At 41.2% G+C, this 22,937-nt stretch overlaps 1 protein-coding gene across 1 annotated transcript; it reads left to right on the forward strand.

The window, feature by feature from the left end:
• Nucleotides 1-22,917, forward strand: epoa (erythropoietin a). Its single transcript, XM_084343758.1, has 11 exons — nt 1-310; nt 638-765; nt 1,181-1,284; nt 1,408-1,585; nt 1,715-1,832; nt 2,033-2,124; nt 2,280-2,395; nt 19,873-20,003; nt 20,160-20,246; nt 20,469-20,633; nt 21,573-22,917. The coding sequence occupies exons 1-11, from the start codon at nt 20-22 to the stop codon at nt 21,723-21,725; spliced, it is 1,563 nt and encodes a 520-aa protein (XP_084199884.1). The 5' UTR covers nt 1-19; the 3' UTR covers nt 21,726-22,917.
• The last annotated feature ends 20 nt before the right edge of the window (nt 22,918-22,937 follow it).

Genomic DNA, 22,937 nt, shown 5'->3' on the forward strand with positions numbered 1-22,937 from the left:
TTGTTTTTACGCCAAAAAAATGGCGACCCGTGTTAAATATACACTCTTCGGCTCCTTAGTCGCGGTTTTGTTGGCTGTGCGCGACGTTTCTTTCGCTGAAAAAAGTCTGGAAATAAAGTGCGACGAAGTCAACGTGAGAATAACCGCACAGCGAAAGTTTTTCCTGGAGAGAAGTGTTCCGTTCAAACCTGAGCATCTTCAACTCGGAGCTAACTCAACACAGCAGAGGGCCTGCGGACCGAAGAGACCCATATCTGAGTCTGAAATGGTCATCTCCGCGGGGCTACGAGAGTGTGGCACTGAGTCAAGTGTAAGAGAAGAATGTTAAAACAAGAGGTTAGCCAGGGAAAAGGTCAGATAATGTTTTTCTTGTGTATAGGGAGAGACACACTCACACAAAAGTCTGCCAGGCAGGAAAAGCCTAGCCTGTGTCAAATAACATTACATTGTTGTGTTCATGTGCAGTCTGTTAATACAGCACCACGAGTTACATTAGACTATCAACTTTTAGCTTACCTTATTTGTACAATGTGCTATACCTCTCTTTTACAATCATGATACCAACAGTAGTATATAGTTGCACTGAAACCTAGGATATTTTTCATTCATGCTTTAATGAATAATTACTTATACCCAGGTTCATGGTGAGTGGCTTGTTTATTCCAACCAGCTGGTACTGTTTCCTGCCCTGGTTCTCACCTCTACAGGCAGTGTGATAGTTAGAGGGGCCGCTACTGTCATACCTGTTGAGTGCCATTATAAAAGGTAAGACCAATGTCCTATTACTGTATGAATAATGCATATGTATAATGCCAACCCAGTCAATAGAACAAATGTTGGCAATATACATTTCTGCAAAGCACAGATATGTTGAAACAGTATGTTTTCCTTCATGTTGCAAGAAAATATCCAGTAGTTTCGCTCACTTCAAGTGTCTCCAGCATCCCCTCCTCCTCCTGACATGAAAGTTGGATTGAATACATGTAATATGAACGTGATAAGACTAAGATTGTAGAAATATTGATATATGTACAAAACGTACAAATGTACCTTATCCGTGTAATGCTAACATTTGATTCTGGTGACTGGGCTGCTTAAACTCTTAAACTCTGACTTGCAGTTAGCTGCTATCAACACTTTGTAATTGTATTACCTGTCCCATATCTTTATGTGAGCACAGAAAGCAGACCGTGACTGGAGAACCATTAACCCCAACCTGGCTACCCATGACATCCACTGTCAGTGTCTTTGGCCTTCTGCACTTCTCTCTTCGTACCATGGCAGGTGAAACCACTATCTCATCGAATCTAGAATGTATCGGTGGATGATTTCTCTGACAACATCGTTTCTCTCTGAAATCCATATGAAATTAAGATTGATGAAATATGTCTGTTTGTTCTTATGCAGATGGCTGTACCTCTCTCCGCAGTTCCTCGGTGTATCAGCAGGGGGAGTCAGTGTTTTTGGAGGCCAGTGTGGAGGCCCCTCTGCACCCTCCTCTGATTCTATATGTCGACTACTGTGTAGCTACACTGAAGCCTGACCCTCTCTCCCTGCCAAGCTACAAGTTTATCACCAAGCATGGGTAAACCTGTCCATTTTTTCCAATCTTTTTTCAATTTTCAACACTTATTTGACTAGGTTGGCTACGTCCTGTCTGACATTTTATGCTGTATGTGGAATCATTTCAGCATGTCTTGCTCCACTGTTACAGATGTCTAATGGACAGTGTGTTGCCAGGGTCCTCGTCTAAATTCCTCCCTAGAGGGCAAGATAACAGGCTGTGCTTCAGTGTCCAAGCCTTCCACTTCAACCTGGATTCTTGGGAACAGGTAACAAGGCCTTATTGGACAAGAGGTTGTTCATAACTTTCTGAATGATAATAATTGGAGTCATCATTTTAGTACAAAGGGTGCCATTTATGTAATTTATTGGGCTTATTTAATGCATTTCATATTGCATCTACAGTGTACTGTTGATTGAATGAATCCTATGTCAAATGTAGCCTACTTTTTTTTCTCTCTTTCTGTAGATGTTCATCATCTGCCACCTTCGGGCCACCCTGAAAGAAAACTCACACAGCCACCTTGATAAAGCCTGCTTCTTCCACAGGCCCACATTCAGGTTAGGCTGCCAAACTGCTAGCGACTCTTAAATCAGTTCATCATGATTTGGTCTTGCATGTGATTTCTGGTTACAGCCTATAACAGCCAAGTGTATCTATTTAGCTGGGGCATCTCAGCTTAGGCGTATTATCAGTATGTTTCTCTGTTATTCAGCTGGCGTGCCCCAGAGGGAGACACTGCTCTGTGTGAGTGCTGTGACTCTGACTGCTTTAAACAGGCTGGAGAGGAGAGCAGCGGCCACAGTGGAGACAAACCTCAGCCAGAGACAGGTTGCTCAGCCCTTTTTATAAACAAATGCAATCTGCATATATTTGGTTATTTTTACCAGTTGTGCTGAATACAAATGATAGTTTGACCAAAGCAGTTTGTGTATTTGATGTATACATACCGTAGCCTGTACAATGGTCTTTAAGCTGGTTGCATATATATTTTTGACAGAAAAGAAGCACGAGGCGGACACAGCTGTCGGACCACTTTACACCCTGCCACGCTCCCATTGGACAGGCCGTCTGTCAGTCAAACACTAAGGAGCCTTTTTTCAACATTTCAGTTAGGTGGCTACAGGGACCCTCGAAACCAAAACCAGGTGTTTGAAATTAAAGCATCCATCATGTTTTTTTTTCTCCAAACTTATCATAAAAGTTGAAATTTGGATTATTAAAAAAAGTATAGATGGAAAGCATGAGTAACCACGATGGCTGTAGCACTGGTTCTACTGATATATACCTGGAGTCACCTACAAAACACATTTTAAAGCCTCTTCATGTGGGATTAATTCTTCATTTACTTTGAACCCTGGAGTAGTATTTCACTTCAGCCATCACAAAATCTCCCCATACCCTACTGCCAACTACAGATAGAAATGTTTGCATAAGAGATGAAACTGCCATAGTGTCTAAACTTGAGTAATAATCCTGAATAAACCTTAATAAGGAGGAGAGCTATTTTTCTCTCTGGCTAAAGATGTGATCATCATTTCAGACAGTGTAATTTAAATGATACTTCTAAATTTGCTGCTGTAAACAGTATCACGCTGCAAACTGTCTGAACTCTGTCTGCATTTTGCGCAACACTTCAAAGCTGTATGCCAGCACGCTGAGCCAGTGCTGTTCCTGTTTTGACTGAGGATGCTCCAAAACCAAAAAAGGGTCAGTCAGTCATGCATGCTCTGAGGAAGTGGTACACAATCCCAGGACAAACAACACGGACCACTTTTTACAGTGATGGTTTGATTCTGTACATTATATCACAATCCTGAGACAATATATTGTTTTACCTCATCAACTTTATAATTTTTTTTTTACATATCTGCTTATTCTGAATTTGATTCTAGCAACATATTTCAAACAAGTTTGGTCAAAGAAAGTTGTGGAAGGATCCAAAAACACGTTTGGAACATTCCACAGATAATTGGGTTTACTGGCAACGGGTGATATTATTATATAAACATTTTCAAGATTCAAGATTCAAGATTTCTTTGTCATTCAACACAGAACAAAAAAAGTAGTGAGCAGAACGAAACATTCATTTTATGAATATGTTGAAGTTACTATTAAAAATGTACAATTGTGACTTCAACGTGTTTCTCCTTACTTTTTAATCCTGTTTATAAATGTATCTCGTCTGAGACATTTCAGGTGGTTTCATCATGACTGAAGAATGGGTGGTTTTTCAACCGCGAAAATTGATAGCCATGAAAACAAACCCATGAGGAATTTCCAGAAAGAGGTCGAAGAACTACAATGGAACCTAAAATATCTCTGAGGCAACAAGCGCACTAGAATAAACAGACATTGGAGTAAGAATGGGACAGCTACGCAGTCATGTGCCTTATGTCCTTTACATCCCGTCTGCAGTCGAAACACTTGTCTAGTCCCGTGAGAAGAAACGTGACAGACCAAATGGGAAACTTGGTAGATTTCAAAACTACAGTACTTTTTGATCTGTATCCCTGAAAATGATTGCATTGCATTAGTGTAATTAACAATACCATCTTTTCTGGCCCTAAAATGTGTTGGCCTTTCTTTCACCTAAAATTATTTTCTTAAACCTGATTAGCTGATCGGATCAGCTTAGACCAATATAATTCACTTGAAGAAAAGAAATCTTGGTAATGGAATATTTCAAACTGAGCAGTTACATCAACTTCTGTGGTGGTAGGTGTGCTGTGAAATGTAAGGTTGTGGTTTGAAAAGCCACCTGACTCGAGTGATATTAGGAAAGGGTAAAAATTAAGGAAAGGAAAAATCAGAACAGTCTTTAGGACACATTAGTTCTGTTAAATATTGCTGTAGTATCAGGGTTAACTGAAATATTTGATCAAGAACAAGAACAGACTGTGTTTCACTTAGATGTCTGTTTTTTTATTGGATTGACCTTTTTGTGTTATGGGGTTAGTGCTTTCTGTTATATCAAATGTTTTATGTTCCACTGGAGTGAGTGATGCAAGTGTTGGTTTTGGCATGAACAATCAGATAATGTTTTTTGTTTGTGGTTTGATGTTTCACTAAGTTGGCGCCTGTCAACATGGAAAAGAACACATTCCCACATCAAGGTTCCCCTAGATTGATAGATTCTTTAATTCTTTATCATTTATGGGACAAGACACTTTTGGCTGGGAGAGACTAATGGCCTCAGCTGCATTACTATCTCCTGCAAACTGCCCTAGTGTGCAAGATGGATCTTACACTGAGAATGCTACAAACATACAATTTAGAAACATACAATCTTAACAATTTTAAGCTGGATACTTGATTTGGATGTTGTCTGTGCTATGAGATCCCATTAATGTCACCAGGAGAAGCACTTGATTTTAGCTTTCGCCTTAGACAGTATTAACGAGCTACATAGACATCACTAGTGCAGTTAGCCAGAGTAATGCTGGAGTCTGGGGTTAGTAAATATTTCCATTTTGACAATTGTTTAAGCTCAGAAAAAAGCAAGCCTGAGTCGTGTCAGAGAAATTATATACTCGTTTGAACAGCATTTCAATGAATATATCCAGAACTGACGACACATGGTTTTGTTAAGTATAACTTCTTTCATTGTTCTGCAATTATATGTTGAGGCATATAACTGCCAGGCGGTGGTTCTAGTTTATGGTTATTTTTAGGCACTCACAGCACTTGGTTTAGTTTAGTGAAAGATCAGGCTCTTGATTAGATATTTACACAATCAAACATGCCTGGAAACATGATCCATTCAGTGTTTGCGTTATTATTTAACCAAAACCAGGATATTTCCCTAACCTTAAGCAAAGTGCTTCCTGGGCTTGTCTGCCTCGAAGTCTCGTCAACAACAGTGTAGCCCTTCCTTCAATCAGCGAACCAATGCCCCTGAGCGTAATCCCAGGAGGCAGTTATGTTTCCTTGATTACATATTTGGCAAAATACTTCAGTAGAATATAAACATAATTTCTAGGAGACAGTGTTGGCCTTTTGTCAAACACAACATTTGAGTTGTCCCAGTCAGTAGGCACTAAAAGACATTTTCAATTCAGACTAGTGGGGATTCCCTGGAATCTAAACCATTGTCAGGTTGTTCACACCTTGATTTGTGTTTGAGGTCATGTTTGGGCTAAAAGGCCATCTTGAAATCTCTTTCACGCTGACTCACTTAGGGGAGACCTGCAGCTACATTATTATTGTAACCAGATGCATAAGGATTTGTATTAGTGTGGTATTCATTCATAAAAACACTGAATTAGCTGCAAAATAAAACCACAACTGTCAGTTTGATTGTAGATTCGATTGTACTGCCAAAACAACATGGTGAACAAGAGCAAGGCACAAACGAGATGTTGAGCCTGCAACAATGCTGGACTGTTTTTACCTCACCGCCTATGGCTTTAAATTTTAAAAGCACGCGTACTGTATACTGGAGTAATCAGATTATCGCTTGATGTTAGACAAATGTCCCATTGTCTATCGAGCTTATGTTTCCAGTAAGTTGACAGTTTTGTTTTTTGTTAAACATAAATGTATAAATTACTGAAGCCAACAAACTAAGAGGTCAAAATCAATGTGTGCAATTGTAAGGAGACATTTTTTGTAATATATGTTTATAAAACCTGCAGTTTAAAGAAGTTTAGGTGTGCTGCCAGCAACTCGGGGAAACAGCAGACAAGACAGCTGAAAGAGGGTTTGGGTTCTCATGTGTCGTCCCACTCTTTCACCACTTGGGGGAGACATGAAGTACACACTGTCAAACTTACTACAGTTGAGGTTTTGTCTGCTCAGTCACAGTGCTGGCTTCACCTACATGCATTTTATAAATTCCACTGTGACCATTCTTCAGGCATGATTTCTCATTCTCATGGACATTTTCTTGCACTTTCATGGACAGCCGTCTGCTGTGTGGCTGTGGAGGCACCCAGATGTGTTTTTTGAACTATGAGTACATTCACACCAGTGTTGGCTCGCACTGAGGCCACTCTGTTCACTCTTTAACGGAAATTGTCTCGCATAATCCTTTCCTTTTTCTAGTAGTAACCTTAACCCATCCCACCCCATGCTCATACAGGACAGACATGACACCAGCTGATTCAAAAAACTTTATTTGTAAAAAGGAAATAGCACGAGAAGTTGCAGTAACAGTGTGCTACAACTTACCAGGAAACTACTTTAGACATATGTTTTGTCATTTTAATATAAATGTGATAAGAGACAATTGTGTCAATACAATCTTTTAAGTGGTTTTTACTGTAATTTAATATTTCTGCAATTTAGTATCATGCTATTGTCGTACTTCTATAATCGTATATATTAAACATTATGCATTTGACCAGTGAATGTGTCCCTGTGGAGATTACAAGCTGAGCTTGTAGTGGTCTTTTGCTCAATATCTGAACCACGTGGAAAAGTTACAAGATAGTTAAAATTCCAGTGACGGCCAATTAGTCAAGTGGATCAATACCAACCAAAAAAATCCTTGGTAAACCATGTTAATTTTTTCTGAAAATCAATAATGTTGCTCTAACTGGGCAGAGTCATTTGTCAGTATTTATCTAACTTGTCCTCCAGGATGTTCAGGTGGTAGTTACTGTGAAGAGTGTGTAGTGGACATGACAAGTGATGAGAGGCCACTGGATAAGAGAAGGTGTGAGGCTAGGGGCAGCTAGGCCAGAAAAATACCACACAAGGCAGCTTGGCAACAGGGAGAATACCAGATACAAGAAAACAAACTGATACAGGAAATTGCTCACAGGGCAGTAGATAGTGTGGAAATATCTGAAGGCCAAAGATATAAGGGACATATTCTTGGGTGGCTTAGGTGAGAAAGCGGGACCATGGACAGAGAGAGGATATAATGTTGTTGGTGTCAAAAGGTTAAATGGTATGGAATTTAAAGGGGAATTGTGGTATTACTAAACCTGGGCCATATGTTTGCATGTTTTTGTATGTATATGATTAGTGCTTTGTTGCACATTAAAACTGCTTGTTTCTGCTTCTCATGGGCTGAGGTTGTTATTCTGAGTGTCTGACAACATTATGAAAACAAGCTCTGCTCAAGGATAGTTCTCACTCTGAACTCATACAAGGTAAGTTTCTGTGGATTCTCAGCCTGTGAGTGGCAAAAATGTATGTAACTTTGACAGTCGGAGTTGCTCCGAACGATTAGCCTGCAGTCATCACGGTGTCACGGCTGCTGGCTGAGGCAATTTCAAAACTCTGTTGCATTCAAAGCAGCTATGATTCAGTCCTTTTCAAAAGCAATGCTTTGTAAATGAAATAGAAAAGCTAAGGATGTCGAGGGATGGCAGTGTTTTCCCAAGGTTTTTTTTTCCAACAGCAGTCTGAGGTGTGTGAGGTTAGTGGTCCTTAGGACATCTGGTCCTTTTGATATATAGTCTATCTCTACACAGTTAGCTGAGTAACACACCCTCTTTTGAAAAATGAGTGCCCTACTTTGAGTGGTGAACTTTGTTGTAATAGTACTGTATATGAGTATACATAATCGTACTGTAGGTAGCAAGACCGGCAGCAGTGCCTTTGTTGCTGCCAACTGCACTTTTAAACAACCAAAAATCAATAACCGAGTGGTAAATGGTGGCATTAACTGAATGTACCATTTATAATCTTCACCCATCCCCAACTCTGACTGCCAAAAATACGAATACTGAGTTCATTGTGTTTGGGGATAATGTTATATAGCTGCGGACCTGCTCTGCTGTTATAGAGGAAACACTGCATGGTATCAGTGCTTTGAATTAAAAATTCAGAGAGAAATTGTCAAGCAGTGGTTCTCTGATATTGTGTACTCTGTATTCTGCCTGTCAAATATCGGCCAATTTAAACAAGATGCCAGATAAATCTAATTAAATAATTGACTGAGCAGTTTTAGGACCAGAATTGGGAACCACCGGACGAGGAATGACTATTGGTAGTTATTATCCATGCTAGCGCCGTGGCTCTGCGGATGTGTATCTCTACTGCTTTGGTCCAGGTTAAAATGTCTCAACAACTATTTATGGATTGCTGTGATATATTTTTTAAAGACATTCATGGTCCCGTGATAATGAAACCTTTTTGATTTTGGTGATCCCCTTACTTTCCCTCTGGTGTCACCAAGAGAATAACATTTGTGGTTTTGGTTGAAATGTCAACAACTTTTGTATGGCTCTCCTTGCAAGTTGATGCAAACATTTTATCCATCAGGAGGATTTGTAATAACTTTTGTCATCCACCAGCTTTCTCTTGGGGGATGCTGACGACTAAATACTTGCAAAACTCATGACTCTCCTATCAGCATTAGCAACAGTTGGTGTTAACTGCTGATTAGCGAATCAGCAAATTGCTAACATGCTGAACATAAGCATGTCGGCATTGTAACTGTGAGCATTTTAGCGTCATGGCAATTGCATGGTGCTCAAAGCAAAGCTGTTCCAAAGTACAGCCTCGCAGAGCTGCTAGACTGGATGTAGACTCATAGGCCTAATCCCAATACACCTGCCCCTTTTATTACCACAGCCTGCGTCTATTGGGCAGCCAGCCTGAATACCTGAGGGCAGCAGGGAATGATAGGTTCAAAAGCAAACTCAAGACCTACCTCTTGAATCTGGCTTTTGATTGAATTTTATCTGTTTAAGTATTCATGTGTTTTTTTTTTGTATGACATTTTATTTATGTATTTTATTAGTGTTAGGTTCTATTGATGTATTTTATCGATACTATTGTTTTATTTCATTTATGGAGCTCATTTCTGAATTATTTATGTAATTTTGTACTTAAGTTATAATAACTTGTTTGTTTTATTTGTTTGTTCATTTGTTTGGGTCCTTTTCTTTCACTTGGGAGGTCGGGGAGTCTGTGACTGCTGTTAGGGATGTCTCTCTCTATGCATTAGTTTTGGGTGTGACGCTGTCTTTTTCATTGCTAATGATGGTATGGGTTTAGTGGTTTGGGAGAGGAGCTGAGTCTCTGAGGGGGTGTGCATGGGTCTTGGGGTGTCTTTGTGTTGGATGCCCCCCCCCCCCCCCCCCTTTTTGCTTTGACGGTGGTGTTGTGCGGCCGGGCTTGGGCTCCACAGGTTTGTGTGTGGCCTGATGGCTTGTGTTGTCCTGGCATTATTTGGTGTTGGGGTCTTAGGATTAGATTGTTCTGTTGCAGCTTAACTGGGGCCTCCTCAGACCTTTGTTCCACCGTGGGGCCAGGGGCACTGGTGGTTCCTGGCTGTCCTGGGTGTTCTCTGCAGTTGGCTGGCCTTGGCCCTATAGGACATTTGCGGGGGCGTATGGAGGCTGGGGAGCCGAGTGGTCTATGGCATCCCGGGAATCACCTGGGGGCACTCTGTGTCGTGCTGGGGTGACATGGGTCGTTGGGTTTTGTAAGGACTTGTGGGGTCTATGCCAGCTAGTTGGGATAGAGGGGTAAGGTGAAGTGTCAGGGCTACATGGCCCTCCAGACTGAGGTCTTTTAGAGGCACACTTCAAACCAAGGGTTTGGAGTTTTGCTGATGAGTTACATGCTGGCATTCTGACATCCCAAAATTCCAACATCCCAAAAGTCCGACATACCGCCATTCTGACATGTCACCATTCCGACATACCACTATTCCGACATGCGAACGTCCCGGCATTCCGACAAAGTTTCACCATAATCCGCAACCCATAACCCGTAACCCTAACCCTTTTAAAAGATGTGTCGGAATGGCAAGACATTTAAAAAAGAAATAAATACCACCATTCCGACCTTAGGAGGCAAAAAATGTCGGAATGATGGGATGTTTCATTAAAGGCTTAAGTGTTGCCATTCCGACAATAAGGCCCTAATGTCGGAATGGCGTTATGTCGGAATGGCGGTTGCCTCCCTTGCTGATGTCTCAGTAGCTAACTAGCTAGGGGAACAGCCTGGCGTTCCGAAACACCTCCATTGCGAAACCCCTCCATCCCGACACACCCCACTCCGAATCCGACTTTCAACTTCCAATTACTTCCCAATATGGTTAGGGTTAGGGGTTAGGGTCAGGGGAACCACAATAGCCTTTTCGGAATAGTGGGGTCTTTAGAAAAAATGAGAAACCACGGCATTACGATGAATGGAAGTCTATTTTCGGAACAGCAGGGTTTTGGAAAAGCGGAGTGTAACCCTAGCTAGCTAGCTATTGTGACAATGTTATTGAATTGTTAAGGCTGGCCGGGGCAGCACACATGTTTGTTTGCTGAAAAAGCACCACTGGTACAGAAATGAAGCAGAGTTCTTTTTTATTTGATGACTTTGGTGCAAGTTGTGAATGTTTTACGAGCGTCCATGCTTTTCCATCTCTTTCTGTCTAGCTTTGCGATAATACCAGGACTTGCCACAGTCATGCAGGAGAAATCACCACCGCTAAAGATGGAATATTAGAAAACTTTGGTCGCACATGTTCACATGAACAGCTGTGATGAGAACGGGTGACGTATGAGGGTCTTAAAGGGTTGTCACATTTCATAGGGGGAGATTTCAACCATTTACAACCATTCTTTAAGAATAGTTGCAAGAGAAGTGGTCTATACAGTTACATATCTTTTTTTTACAGTGTTGTGTTTATTGGCCAGCAACCACTTGATATTTTAGTGGGTAAATGCTTTACTCATAGGCCAAATGACAGCATTTGTGCAGGAAGAAAGAGATGAGGCTACTGCAATGCTCTCTAGACCTGTGGAATCACTATGGGATCATACGAAGTTCAATAGAGTGATAAGACTCTTGTCACTGTGGGTGCCTGTAAGTTGAAACAATAACTTCCGCCCTTGTCAGTGTCTACTGTCTTGGCTCCTGCCTTGGCTCCTGTGTCCTCACAGTCCCCCCATTCTTTTATGTTAGCTTCCTGTCTTCTGTCGCGCCAGAGGAGTAGACCTAGCTGGCTGTGAGCCAAAAACTGGATGAGAAAGCAACACACACACACACACACACACACACACACACACACACACACACACACACACACACACGCAGCGGTACACTGCCTCTGTATTGTTTGGTTGTTGTCACCCCTGGCCATCTTTGTTTATTAACTTGTGTAAGTGAGGCACGGGGAAAGATCACTTGCGTTCATCCTCGACTTTACATCACCCCTCCTCTTTTAAATCATCTTAAATTCAATAATTGTGTCCCATTCCAACCAAGGAGTCACTGTGACTGGACTCCCCTGCCCCCGCAGTCCCCACACATCCCTCACCTCCCACCTCAATCCCCTGCTCTGGTCATGAAGCATGGCTCGCAGCACGTACCTTGTCTGCCGCTCCTCTCTGTCTCTCTCTCATGTTGGCTCAGACATAAGCAAACAGCCCTTTGTGCAAACAGTGCAACAATCTGTCAACATTGTCTTCAGCTCAACAGCGTGCTGACCATGTAGTATTAAAGCTGAGTCACAAGAGAGTATAGATATAAATATGTAAATATAAAAGAATGTGTAGAAAATGACCCTCATTTGAGGATAATAGGTAAATACCATGAAAAAACATTGAAATCAACTCATGTTAAATGCATATGAGTCCTTCACTTAGGGTATCACATTTTTTTTTTAGCATTTTGGCATCATAACTTTGAAAAGCTTTTTTTTAATTGATAGCGACTTCTACTTGGTTATTGGTTGCAGGGTAATATATTAATGCCATAGATCACATAGATCAATGAATTCATCCATTACTGGTGATATTGTCATCAGTCACAGATTGATATTGTCAATCACTTCTTTATGCAATTTAATCATTTTTAATCATTTTCTATATGACACCCACTCACCGTATATGTGTGCATGCACTTGTGTACACATGCACCTTGCATAGGCTCATGAAATGGTAAGCAGGCAAACGTGTAGGCTTGATAACTTTTATCAGTGCTTCCAAGTATTTGTGTAAGTGAAGCTATGTGTGTCACTTGGCATTGCATGTTGGCTCCTAGTAATGCATATGCAAACATACCTATCCTGTCTGATGTAAAAGCCTCCTGTTAACCCCTGGAAGACACCCCTTCCTTTATGACACACTAAGGGGACTTCCAGGAAATTTCTATACATTTCCTTTTCTCTGGCTCCAGAGGGTCTTTCAGGGGTCAGGTTGATATGCTACATAAACACGTCCAGAGAAGACAGTTGCAGTATAACATTGTTCAAGCCATGCATAGTCATAATTGGATAATATAAGTTACATTGCATTACATAATATTGTTAACTTTATACGGAATGATACCTAACCACATCCATTAGTCTAATAAAATGCCACTGAGACAGTAATGCCACCCTGGCTCCTATGTTTGTCCTTGGCCTATTTATTTTATTGTATCACGAGGAAGCCTTATTGAGAGTTAACTATTCTAAGAATGCTTCCATGGATGAACTCCAACACTCGCGCTGTACATGAACAGATCCCTTGAAAAAGTCTACATCTTGTAGTAGTTACTCTATTTTGATGATGGCACAGATACATTATATTTAATCTATATGTACCTGAGTCAGTGTCAGTGTAATTTTGTCATTAATTTTACTGAATTTCACTGACATTTCTCTAAAGAGACTGATATTTTCCAGATGAAATGGTCGTCAGTTGGAAAGTTTAAGATTCTGAGAGACTAAAATCTTGCTGGTGGAAAAATTGTCTTTTTATTGTGAGATAAGTTACTTAAATACAGTTTAAGTTTTCCTTTAGTCAGTGTCTACTGGCCATCAGGCCAATCATCAACAAGATGTTGTCAGAGTTCAGAATTCAGTTCATCTGCCAATATACTGCATATCAAGCATGACTGATAATGATCTGGAGCTCCCTGAGGCGGTCATAGGAAGAGTGCTCACAACATCTTCATATTGACCTCACTGATGTGTCTGTGTGGATTCTCTCCGGGTACTCCGGCTTCCTCCCACAATCCGAAAAATCCTTTGGGATTAAAGTCATAATCAGTAGCTTCACAACTCCACAAAGCCTCATTGTTAGTGTTCTCGATGGCTAGCATTGGTTTGTAAAACAATACTCTGGTACATCCAAGACTGCAGGGACAAGGCTTCTTTCCAAAGGCTAATTTGGGAAAATGCTTCTGAAAAGTTTAGCTTTGCAAACCTGACATTTCTAAAATATGTACTCACTACCTCCAAAAAGTGTCCTTGTGTACTCAGGTGTGCTTCAGTGTGACATAGTGTTTCAAGTGGACTTGTTCTGCCACCATGTTGACTTCTCACACGTTGAATAGGTTTGATGCGAATACTTGTTCAAGGTCAGTCGTCCTCATTAGAAAAACAGCTCTATAGGTTGAATGTGCAAGCAGCATAGTACGACTCATATTTACGTTTATTGTTAGGTGGTGACCCCTCGTGGTTGTAGGAATTATGCGGGGCGCAAAGGAAGAAGTCAGGTGATGTAGTGTAGGAGGCAGATGGAGGAGGTGGGGTGGATTGACAGCTCAAACAACACAGGACTTTCACCTTGGAGACAGCTGTTCGTGTCCCACATGAAACCAAAAGTCAATCAGTGAGATTTTTTTTTAACTTGCATAATGTGCATCATGTACGTAGCATAACTCTAACCAAAACCGTGCTGATTGTTGGTTGTTGAGACAAATACTAATGCTTTTGAATGGTGGGTTAACAAACAGCAGCTGACAAATTCTGCGTAGTATGCCTTTAAAGTGTTTGCCGCAACTACATTCGTTAAAATCCTTTTAACCCCAATTTTGACACAGCAGGATACTGGATGAAGAAGTGAAGTGAAGTCAGTGACTCTACCTCTAACCACGAGTACGGGAGAAATCCACCAAGAAGGCCTCAGCCACTACAGAGGACGCAAATGTATCTTCAGTATTGGAGAAGGAAAAGAAAGGTGACAGATAAAAGGGAAACAACAACATTAAGTGTCACTAAAAGGTGTTGTTTCATCATGACAGCTTCAGCCTCCAGAACAGCTTCAGTGCTCACAATCGTCCATGTCTCTGAGCTCCCCTGCGGTGATGACCGCCGTTCTTCAAATGATATTCCCCCACAAGCCACTGCAAAAACCACAGCATGTGAATCACATCATTGTCATGCACATCAAATTATTCTGAGCATCTACATTCATTTAGTCTCTCCAATCCTTCATTGACGGTTTTTCCTTTAATTTGTCTCTTGTCTGCATATTAGTGACCATATATACCTTACAGAGTAGTCATCAGAACATACCAGGGGTCTCCCCTGTGTGAAATAGGCCAATACTGTCCCTACCATCAGCATTCAAACTTGCTATTAACAGCTTTATTGTCCAGTGTGCTGCCTGTGATGATGGCAGCTTTTAGAGTTCCTTCCCTCCTCATTGTTCTCCTGAATCTGACTGACTCCTCTTTCTTTAAGCTCTCCTGTCTGTCTCCTTGGTGCAGTTCCTGCAACACATCTGTGTTGTAATTAAACGTGTTTTTCCTTCTATCACATTATACGGTAACATCTACTTTATAATGGCACGTGCCGTTAACTAACGTGTCTTACCCTGCAAAAATAATTCTCCCTCGACCCGGACACATGACACTTGAGTTCTGTGTGGCATCATCTGGTCAGTGAATGCGCCCTGGCACACGATAGATGTCAGTGATAGTGAATGATAGTCCTGTATTAAAAACCTGTGATTGTGACAATCAGAGCTAAATCGCTCACGTAATATTTGTTTTAAATCACAGGATCGTTTAAGAAGAAAATAAAACAAAACAAATACTACTGTAATGACCGTTTCTGAAAAGCATCCAAACAATGGATGGGAAGTCTCCGCACGGCTTTTTTTTTGAGACTATTTACTTTTTAGGCCAAATGTTTTCCAAACAGGGATAGCCTATTATTTGGATAACAATGAAAGAAAACATTTTTGCCTTAAGGGAGGAGGTAGTTTAGATTGTCATCCTAGAAACAATGCAACTTTATTTTCAAAGTCATCAATAAACAAATCAAACGGGATCAGTTTTTAGAAACACCTACCGGATAAGTGCAGGAGATCCACAAAAGAGCTTCGTTTCCAATTAATGGGCAATAGACGGACCTATGGGCCAAACCGCGAGGACCCTGTGAGGGGCTCTGCGGATACCGCTATGGAGTTTCCCAGTGAGTTATGGACATGCCTTCATGATTTTTTTCTCTGTACACTGGCTTTAGTAGTTAGTCAATTTTCACGCTTTACGCAAAGGGGGACTGCATGGGTTGATGTTTAATCGCTCACCGTGGTGCGTAAAAAGGCGCGCCCTCGTCCTTGCGGGCTATCGCGTTATCGGTATATCCTTAGGGGAGGTAAATAAAAGGTTTTGCCAAAGCACAGCAGTGATGCAAAGTCTGGTAGGTGACTGCTCTCACCCGCAGCGTAGATCTTTTTGATGCCGGCAGGACTAGCGCTGGGACCAGCGCACATGGCTGTATGCTGGACTTCCAGGATTTGACCGGTGCCTTTAAGCGAGCCGTGAAGCTTGAGCTTTTATTGAATCCTTTCACAATGTTTTTAAAAGATGCGGCACCTGTTTGCGAATGTTGCAGAAAAAGGGTAGAGGTAAGAGCACTTATGATATTATCTAGTCTGGCGCGTTACTTGGCGTGCATTAACTGTGCGCTCCATCAGTCTGTATGGTCAGTGCTTTACAACCATTACAGCACGTTTATCACGTTGATGATGTATGGATGTAGCGTACTATTCACATGTATGTGTACCGGTGGATCTTGACATTATAAGAGGAGTCTCTGGAGGTCTGGGTTTCTTTGAATAGTTATGCCTGTTTTACCAAAAAGTTGTGTCCGGCTCCACATCCTACACGCTGTCAGACCTATCTCTGCATACTTCAGGATTGTGTTTATACACTGCAGTTAATGGAAATGGATTGTGTAATGCCAGTTCCTAGAAGGCTGCTGTACATTAGGCTGTGCTGCAAAACTTTAATCCCTGAAATAGCCATTAATCGTTCGGATTTACCTCTAAATGAAGCCAGATTACTCTGAGGTGATGGACACTGAAACCTTATTATAAGAGAATAAACACTATTGAGTTAAGTTAAACACAATATTTTAAAGCTGATATGAGGCATTATGTTGGTCCTGAACCTTACTGGGGTGGCAAGGCACTAAACTTGTCAGAGCTGTTGGTTTGATTCTCACTAATGCTGAAGATGGATTTTTTCCTGTTACTGTAAGCCACGGTTTCACAGGGAAAATACATTCTGAGTCACTCTTCTCGAGCATGACGCAGCAAACTGGAAATTTTTAAGGGTACTGAATGCAAAAAGCTGAATCTGCAATTTTCGCCACAATTGTCACATACTTATGTCAGCAGAGGAGAGTAAAGGGTTATCCAGGGTGGACAGTTATAAGGGATTCCAGCAAAGCTGAACAGGAAATGATGTCACACCTGTGTTATCTGAGAGCTTCTCTTCACTTTGTCATGGGGAAGACCTGTTCAAAATAGAGAGGAGGTCACAAAGCATTCAAAGGCAACCATCCCATGATTGAGGTGAACCTTAAATAGTATGCCCTTCTCATTATTATCACTACCATGCCAACTACATGGTTTAAATATGTCGGCGCTGTTTCTGTGCACCTGTTTGATATTGTTAGCTAAAATAGCACATGTCAAAGGCATCACCTCACGTGAGCATCCCGCCACCTTTCCAAAGCATCAGTCACATACCTGGTGCGAGGCTTTCCGTTATCCAAAGTACTGCCACTTGTGGACTACAGCTTCCAATTTAAAATAGCAACATGGTTTTGGCAGCTGACGCTGGCAGACAAAGCTGTTAACTTGTAGTGTGGCTGCAGTCCTGGACTGCAAATTCCACCACGTTGGTGAGAAAGGAGAGAGAGCGTGTGTGTCTGTAGTGTAGATTGACGCATTCTCACGTAGGCAGTGGCAGAGTTGAAAGGGTCACAGATAATCCTCAAGCTGAGTCACACACACTTATTCAACGAAGTGGCCGCGTTTTTGGAAAATGTCAGATTGATTGGAAATGAGTGCCATTAGATCGTCTGTGCAGGCCTCATGTCGCCTCTGGAACTGCTAAATGATTTGGTGTGTGTTGGGTAAACTTGGGATCACACTGGGATCTGATTTTTCTCAGTAAATCTACCAACATCTAAGTAAAGTGGAGCAGCCAGCAGACAGCTCACTGAATGCATACAGATTTATTCCCGGTGTGAAATGCTTTGTCATTCGTCCCACTCAGTGTTCACTTCCTGCTATGCTTACATCCTGTATTCAGGATGAGTAATTAAGTATTTTAAATTAGCCTATGAGCCTCTTTGAAAATGCATGTCCAAGGCATGCACTGTTGAATGTTGCACACCTGGCGACACCATTTCTTGGTGTATGTGCATATTTACCAGACTGAAAGTCTTCGGGGATTATAGGGGCTTGCTCCTGCGCTATACTGTTACTAATTCGCATGGAGCAATTGGTAGCAGTGGGACTGTGTGCGGTAATATGTACATACATGAGGCTTCTGTGAAACGTGGGTGGTATGAGTCAGATGTGTAGTTTTATAGACACAGACTGATCCTATGTGACATTGGCAGTCTCCTCCATGACGTTGACGTCACAGAACAGGGGGCATGGAGGTTAAACTGATTATACTATTGACCTCTTAAAGGACCACTGCTAACGTGCTACTAGAAATGACATTAAAATTCTTGATGTTATATCTTATTAGTTCTCAGTGATGCAGTCACAAACCTGCAATATTAGTGTAACCTTTTTTCTGGTGTTCAGGTCAATTTGTGCTAATGTGTGGGAGTCTGGGAACTTGATCTAGCCTGTATCAGACCTGTCTGCCTGGGAACATCATCTGTATTTCCTATCATCCATCTGCGTCACACATCCAGGCTGCTGTGAAAGAAAGCATTCAGCATGTGGCACGAAGGAACAGGGCTGGAGGTCCACATGACCCACAACACTAGAACCAGTCTCATTGACAAGTATATCCTTAATGTTCAGAGCGTGCTTTCAATGGATGTTGTGTGATGAAGTTTCTTTCATGGTCATTGAGAAAAGGTTAGAAGTAAAATCTACATTTCTGAAAAAGGCTGATTAATGGCCTAATTATAGAACCACCCTAAGGGTTGAACAAGGAAACGGTCATTTCTGCACTGTCATAATATCTGCAGGTTTCTATTCAGAATCCAGGATATCACATGGTTTCTTTTGTGTCATGTGCAAGAATGAAACTAACTGGATGAGAAACTGCTTAATCATGCTGGTGTTAACGTGACACAGCGCTAAAAATCAACTCAAACTCACAGTGGACAGACAGAAAACTGTAAAAGATATCTGCAACATTCGTAATTGTTCTCATATATACTTTGCTATCTGATTAAAATCTGGATCTGAAGAGGTCATGAGACAACGATAGTGGAATTAAGTAGATATGATGATACCCCTGAAAGCCTCAGACCATATGTGAGTTGCATCAACGAGTCACCAGATGTAATATCACATATTTAATCTTGAAAGATCACAACTGACGTCACTAGAGGAGGATGGTGGGTTTAAGTCAATATTGCTCGAGTACTGAAAGAGAGTTTTCATAAATTGGCGAAATATAAATTAATGACATTTTTTTAATGGCAATGATAATTTCTGATGGTGAGCTGGGTTTAACATTATGTAACCTTTTTACCTGAAAATTATAGCTTTAATCATATTGATGGTACAGTGTCTTGTATTAGGGTGAACGGTGTCTCTAAAAGCAACCTGTAACTGCTGTGCACTGTAGCATTGGTGTTTACACTGCTTACACAGCACATCAGCGTATGTTAGTTTAGCGTGCTGTCACCGCTCTGCATTGTGTGTGACGCTTGTGCAAGCTTTGACCGCCATACGGCAGAAATACCTGAGCATGGGCATTAACTTGAAGACATGAGTTTTTAAGACATAACATCACATAGTCACATAGATGGATTTTCATTGGCAATGGTGGTGGATTAACAATGAAGACAACCCGCATGACATTACTTACATCTTTTGTTTTGATTGGGAGACCCATGACATTGGGAATTACATACTGTGCATTTAAGTGTTGGCATAACAAAAAGCTATTAACAAATATAACCCAGCAGGCTTTAGTGTTGTCTAGTGTTTCTGAAGTAGCATTTTAGGGACAGATGTGACAAAAGTTAATTCTCAAGGAAATTTACATCAGAACCTTGAGGCATGATGTAGAAAACATATCGTGTCAGTCTATTATCATGATTTACACAAACGTGAGTCCACGCAAATCAGCTCATTTTCATTTAGATTCCATGTTAACTGGCCTTTGAGTGACTGTGATTTCTTTTGTATCTGTGATGGCAGGACTGCTTGCCTTGCTGTTGATGCTGTTGGAGTGGACACGGCCAGGCCTACCATCACCGCTGAGGCCAATCTGTGACCTGAGGGTCCTGAACCATTTCATTAAGGAAGCACGAGACGCAGAAGTCGCTATGGTGAGAGAAAAATGTATGCATGCACTTAGATCTGACAGGAGGCCGAAGCATTCGCCAGCGATACCGTGGTCCTGGAATCAGCCATACTGAACATTTGATGTACCATTAGATCAAAGTACCCCAAACATTAACACTATTACTCTCTTGTTTTCTTAGAAGTCATGTAGAGAAGGATGTAGCCTGTCAGAATCTGTCACTGTTCCCCAAACCAGAGTTGAATTTGATGTCTGGGAGAAGAAAAATGTAAGTATTCATTGAAAACAGTTGAATGTTAGAACAGCTGACAACATATTTAGATATAGATAGATGTATTAGCTATAACGTGTTATAAAGTTCATAGAAATGTGCTGCCTTTTAGTGTGTAATTTAGTTAATTTCTAATGACAGCGTTGAATGCTTGTTTCCTTTGTTCCCTGTGGCTTTTATAATGAGACTCTCCTATCTGTTCTCGCTTTCTTTGGCAAGGCATTGGAGCAAGCCGAGGAGGTGCAGTCTGGCTTATGGCTTTTACAACAGGCCCTCAACTTGCTACGTACCTCAGTCACCAACACAGCACTGCACAGCCACATAGATAACTCCATCAGAAACCTGCTCAGCATCAATGCTGTGCTGCGTAGCCTCAACATCCAGGTGAGTTACAGCAGGCTCACAACAGAAATTCAAAAGCAATGTGTTTACGGTGTGCTTTTTGTCACCTTAATAGTATGAAAAGAGTCTAATTACAATAATATTATGAAAAAACATCAATAAGATTAAAAGTTTGCAAATTCCCAAATCACTGGAGGTAAGCCAGAGATGTTTCCCTGGGAAGACACCCTGCTCTTCCACTGCTTGTCTTTTGCAAGCATTGTTAATCCCCCGTCTCAGTGATTCATCGCTCATATCTTAAATTAGGTTTCTTTTAGTCACTTTTGAGGATAGAACGATATAGTGGTCATACTTGAGTTCAAGTTTAGTCTCTTGTAATGAATTAATAGCGTTTTCCCTGGTAATAGAGAATCTGAGGGATGTCATGGGACAACCTCTACAAGTGTTGCCTTGAGACTTTCGTAAGAAGGCTGCAAGACAAACTCGTTCTTAGACTGCGGAAGTTGCGTCAGCACAGAAAAGATCCAAGAACAAGCTGAGGCCTTGGGCACAGACAAACTATAGCTCAATGAGCAGTCTGTGTCCAGGCTCAGGGGTCAGTGACAAATAAGTTTGATCATTTTAAACAGGGAACAGGGTTGTTAGCATGGAACCCCGACAACATTTAGAAAGAAAGAAAATATTATCCAAGCCTGAAAAGGTTACATATTTCTTTTCAATACCGAGAGATAATTAATGTGAGTATTTTCTGTACTTTCCGAGATATGCTATGCTAGGTTTGTGTGGATATTTGCAGTTTTACTTCATAAGCCAAATGACCATGACACTTGTTGACCAATAAAAAAAATGTCTGTGGCCTTGCTTCTACAGCTTTCCCACAGGGGAAAATGTAACAGCTGTAATGCAGGGTTTTGAAATTTCAACTAAAAAGATACATTTTCCAAATTAAATCAAAAGTGAAATGTTTCTTGTATCTTTCAGGAGTATACGCCACCAGCAAGTGCAGCGGGGCTTGAGGGAACATGGAGGGTTTCCTCTGCAGCAGATCTGCTTCAAGTCCACGTCAACTTCCTGCGAGGCAAAGTGCGCCTCCTTCTTTTGGATGCGCAGGCTTGTCAGCAAGATGTCAGCTGATCAGCTAATGTCCCTACTCCAGGCAAAGCTAGTTTGTGTTTCCGAAGGCAAGAGGAGGGACTTGACACTGCTGACATGCACGCTGGTTGTTGGAAGCGGTGTGGAAAGAAAGATACAGCTATCCTCATATAAGTGGAGGAAGCTGAAGGGATAGGACAGTCCCAGTTTGGCTTTGGATGGGCAGGAGATGACTGCACCTTGGAATGTAGATGTGATACATGGACGTGGTGAAGCACACACTGACCAAAATGAGGCCTATGGGAGGCACTGCTCCAATAGCTGTTCTACTGGCACTCTCTTGCACTTTGTGTGTGGATGTACTTTTGTGTGTGTGATTTAAGACTGCAAGTTTAAATCTGTACGTAGTGTGTATGTTTCCAGTGAGTTTGACCCTGACACTCACCTCTTTAGAGTAAATTGTGGAGTGAAAAACGCCTTTAACATTTTCTGACAACTATGCCTCACTGAAACATTAGTCTCTTCTCTTGGATTTTTTTCATTGAATATTTTAATATATTTTTAAGAGTTGTGTAATTACTATTTATACAGATTTTCTATGTTTAAGTTCCAGTATTTGTTTTTGGTTTTTTTTTAGAGTCCGATCTTTAAAATTTTAGTTGGGCTCATGTTGCCATGTTCTCTAGTTTAACACTGAACACATCTGCAAAACTATTTAACATCATTCACAATGGCATGCTGCTGTCTTCCTTTTTATAAAAAGATTTTTTTGTACCTGACTAGTTGTTAGTTTCACATTGAATGTTCCATCCAAATAACAAGACGGAGCACTGAAGTTGACGTAGAGTTTCAGTTAAAGCAAACGGTAGCCTGACTTCCTGGGAAAATGCTGTTTTGCTGTTACAGTCAACATCCTGTGAGCCTGTAATTGCAAAAAGTTTTCCAGAATCTGACGTTAACACTGTCTCTTTGCTCCGTGTTGTTCGTCATCAAACGGCAGGCAGGCAATCAGTTAGTCCTGGGAACCTGAGGCTTTCTATAGAATAGATGCTTAACTTTTTCAGACTAGTTAAGTGTTCTTCCTTGTTTTTTTCCTGATTTTTAAATCTTGTTGTGCAAGTGCGAGATGTTTTTAAGGATGTTTGTACATGTTTTCTTTCCTGTTGTTTTTGTGTTTTGTCCCGTCACTGTATAATTTGCTATTTAAATACAAAATATTATTCTTGGATCAAGAAAGGATAGATGGAAACACAA

The sequence above is a fragment of the Pagrus pagrus genome, assembly GCF_965226575.1.
Source record: "Pagrus pagrus genome assembly, chromosome: 22".
Lineage (NCBI taxonomy): Eukaryota > Metazoa > Chordata > Actinopteri > Spariformes > Sparidae > Pagrus > Pagrus pagrus.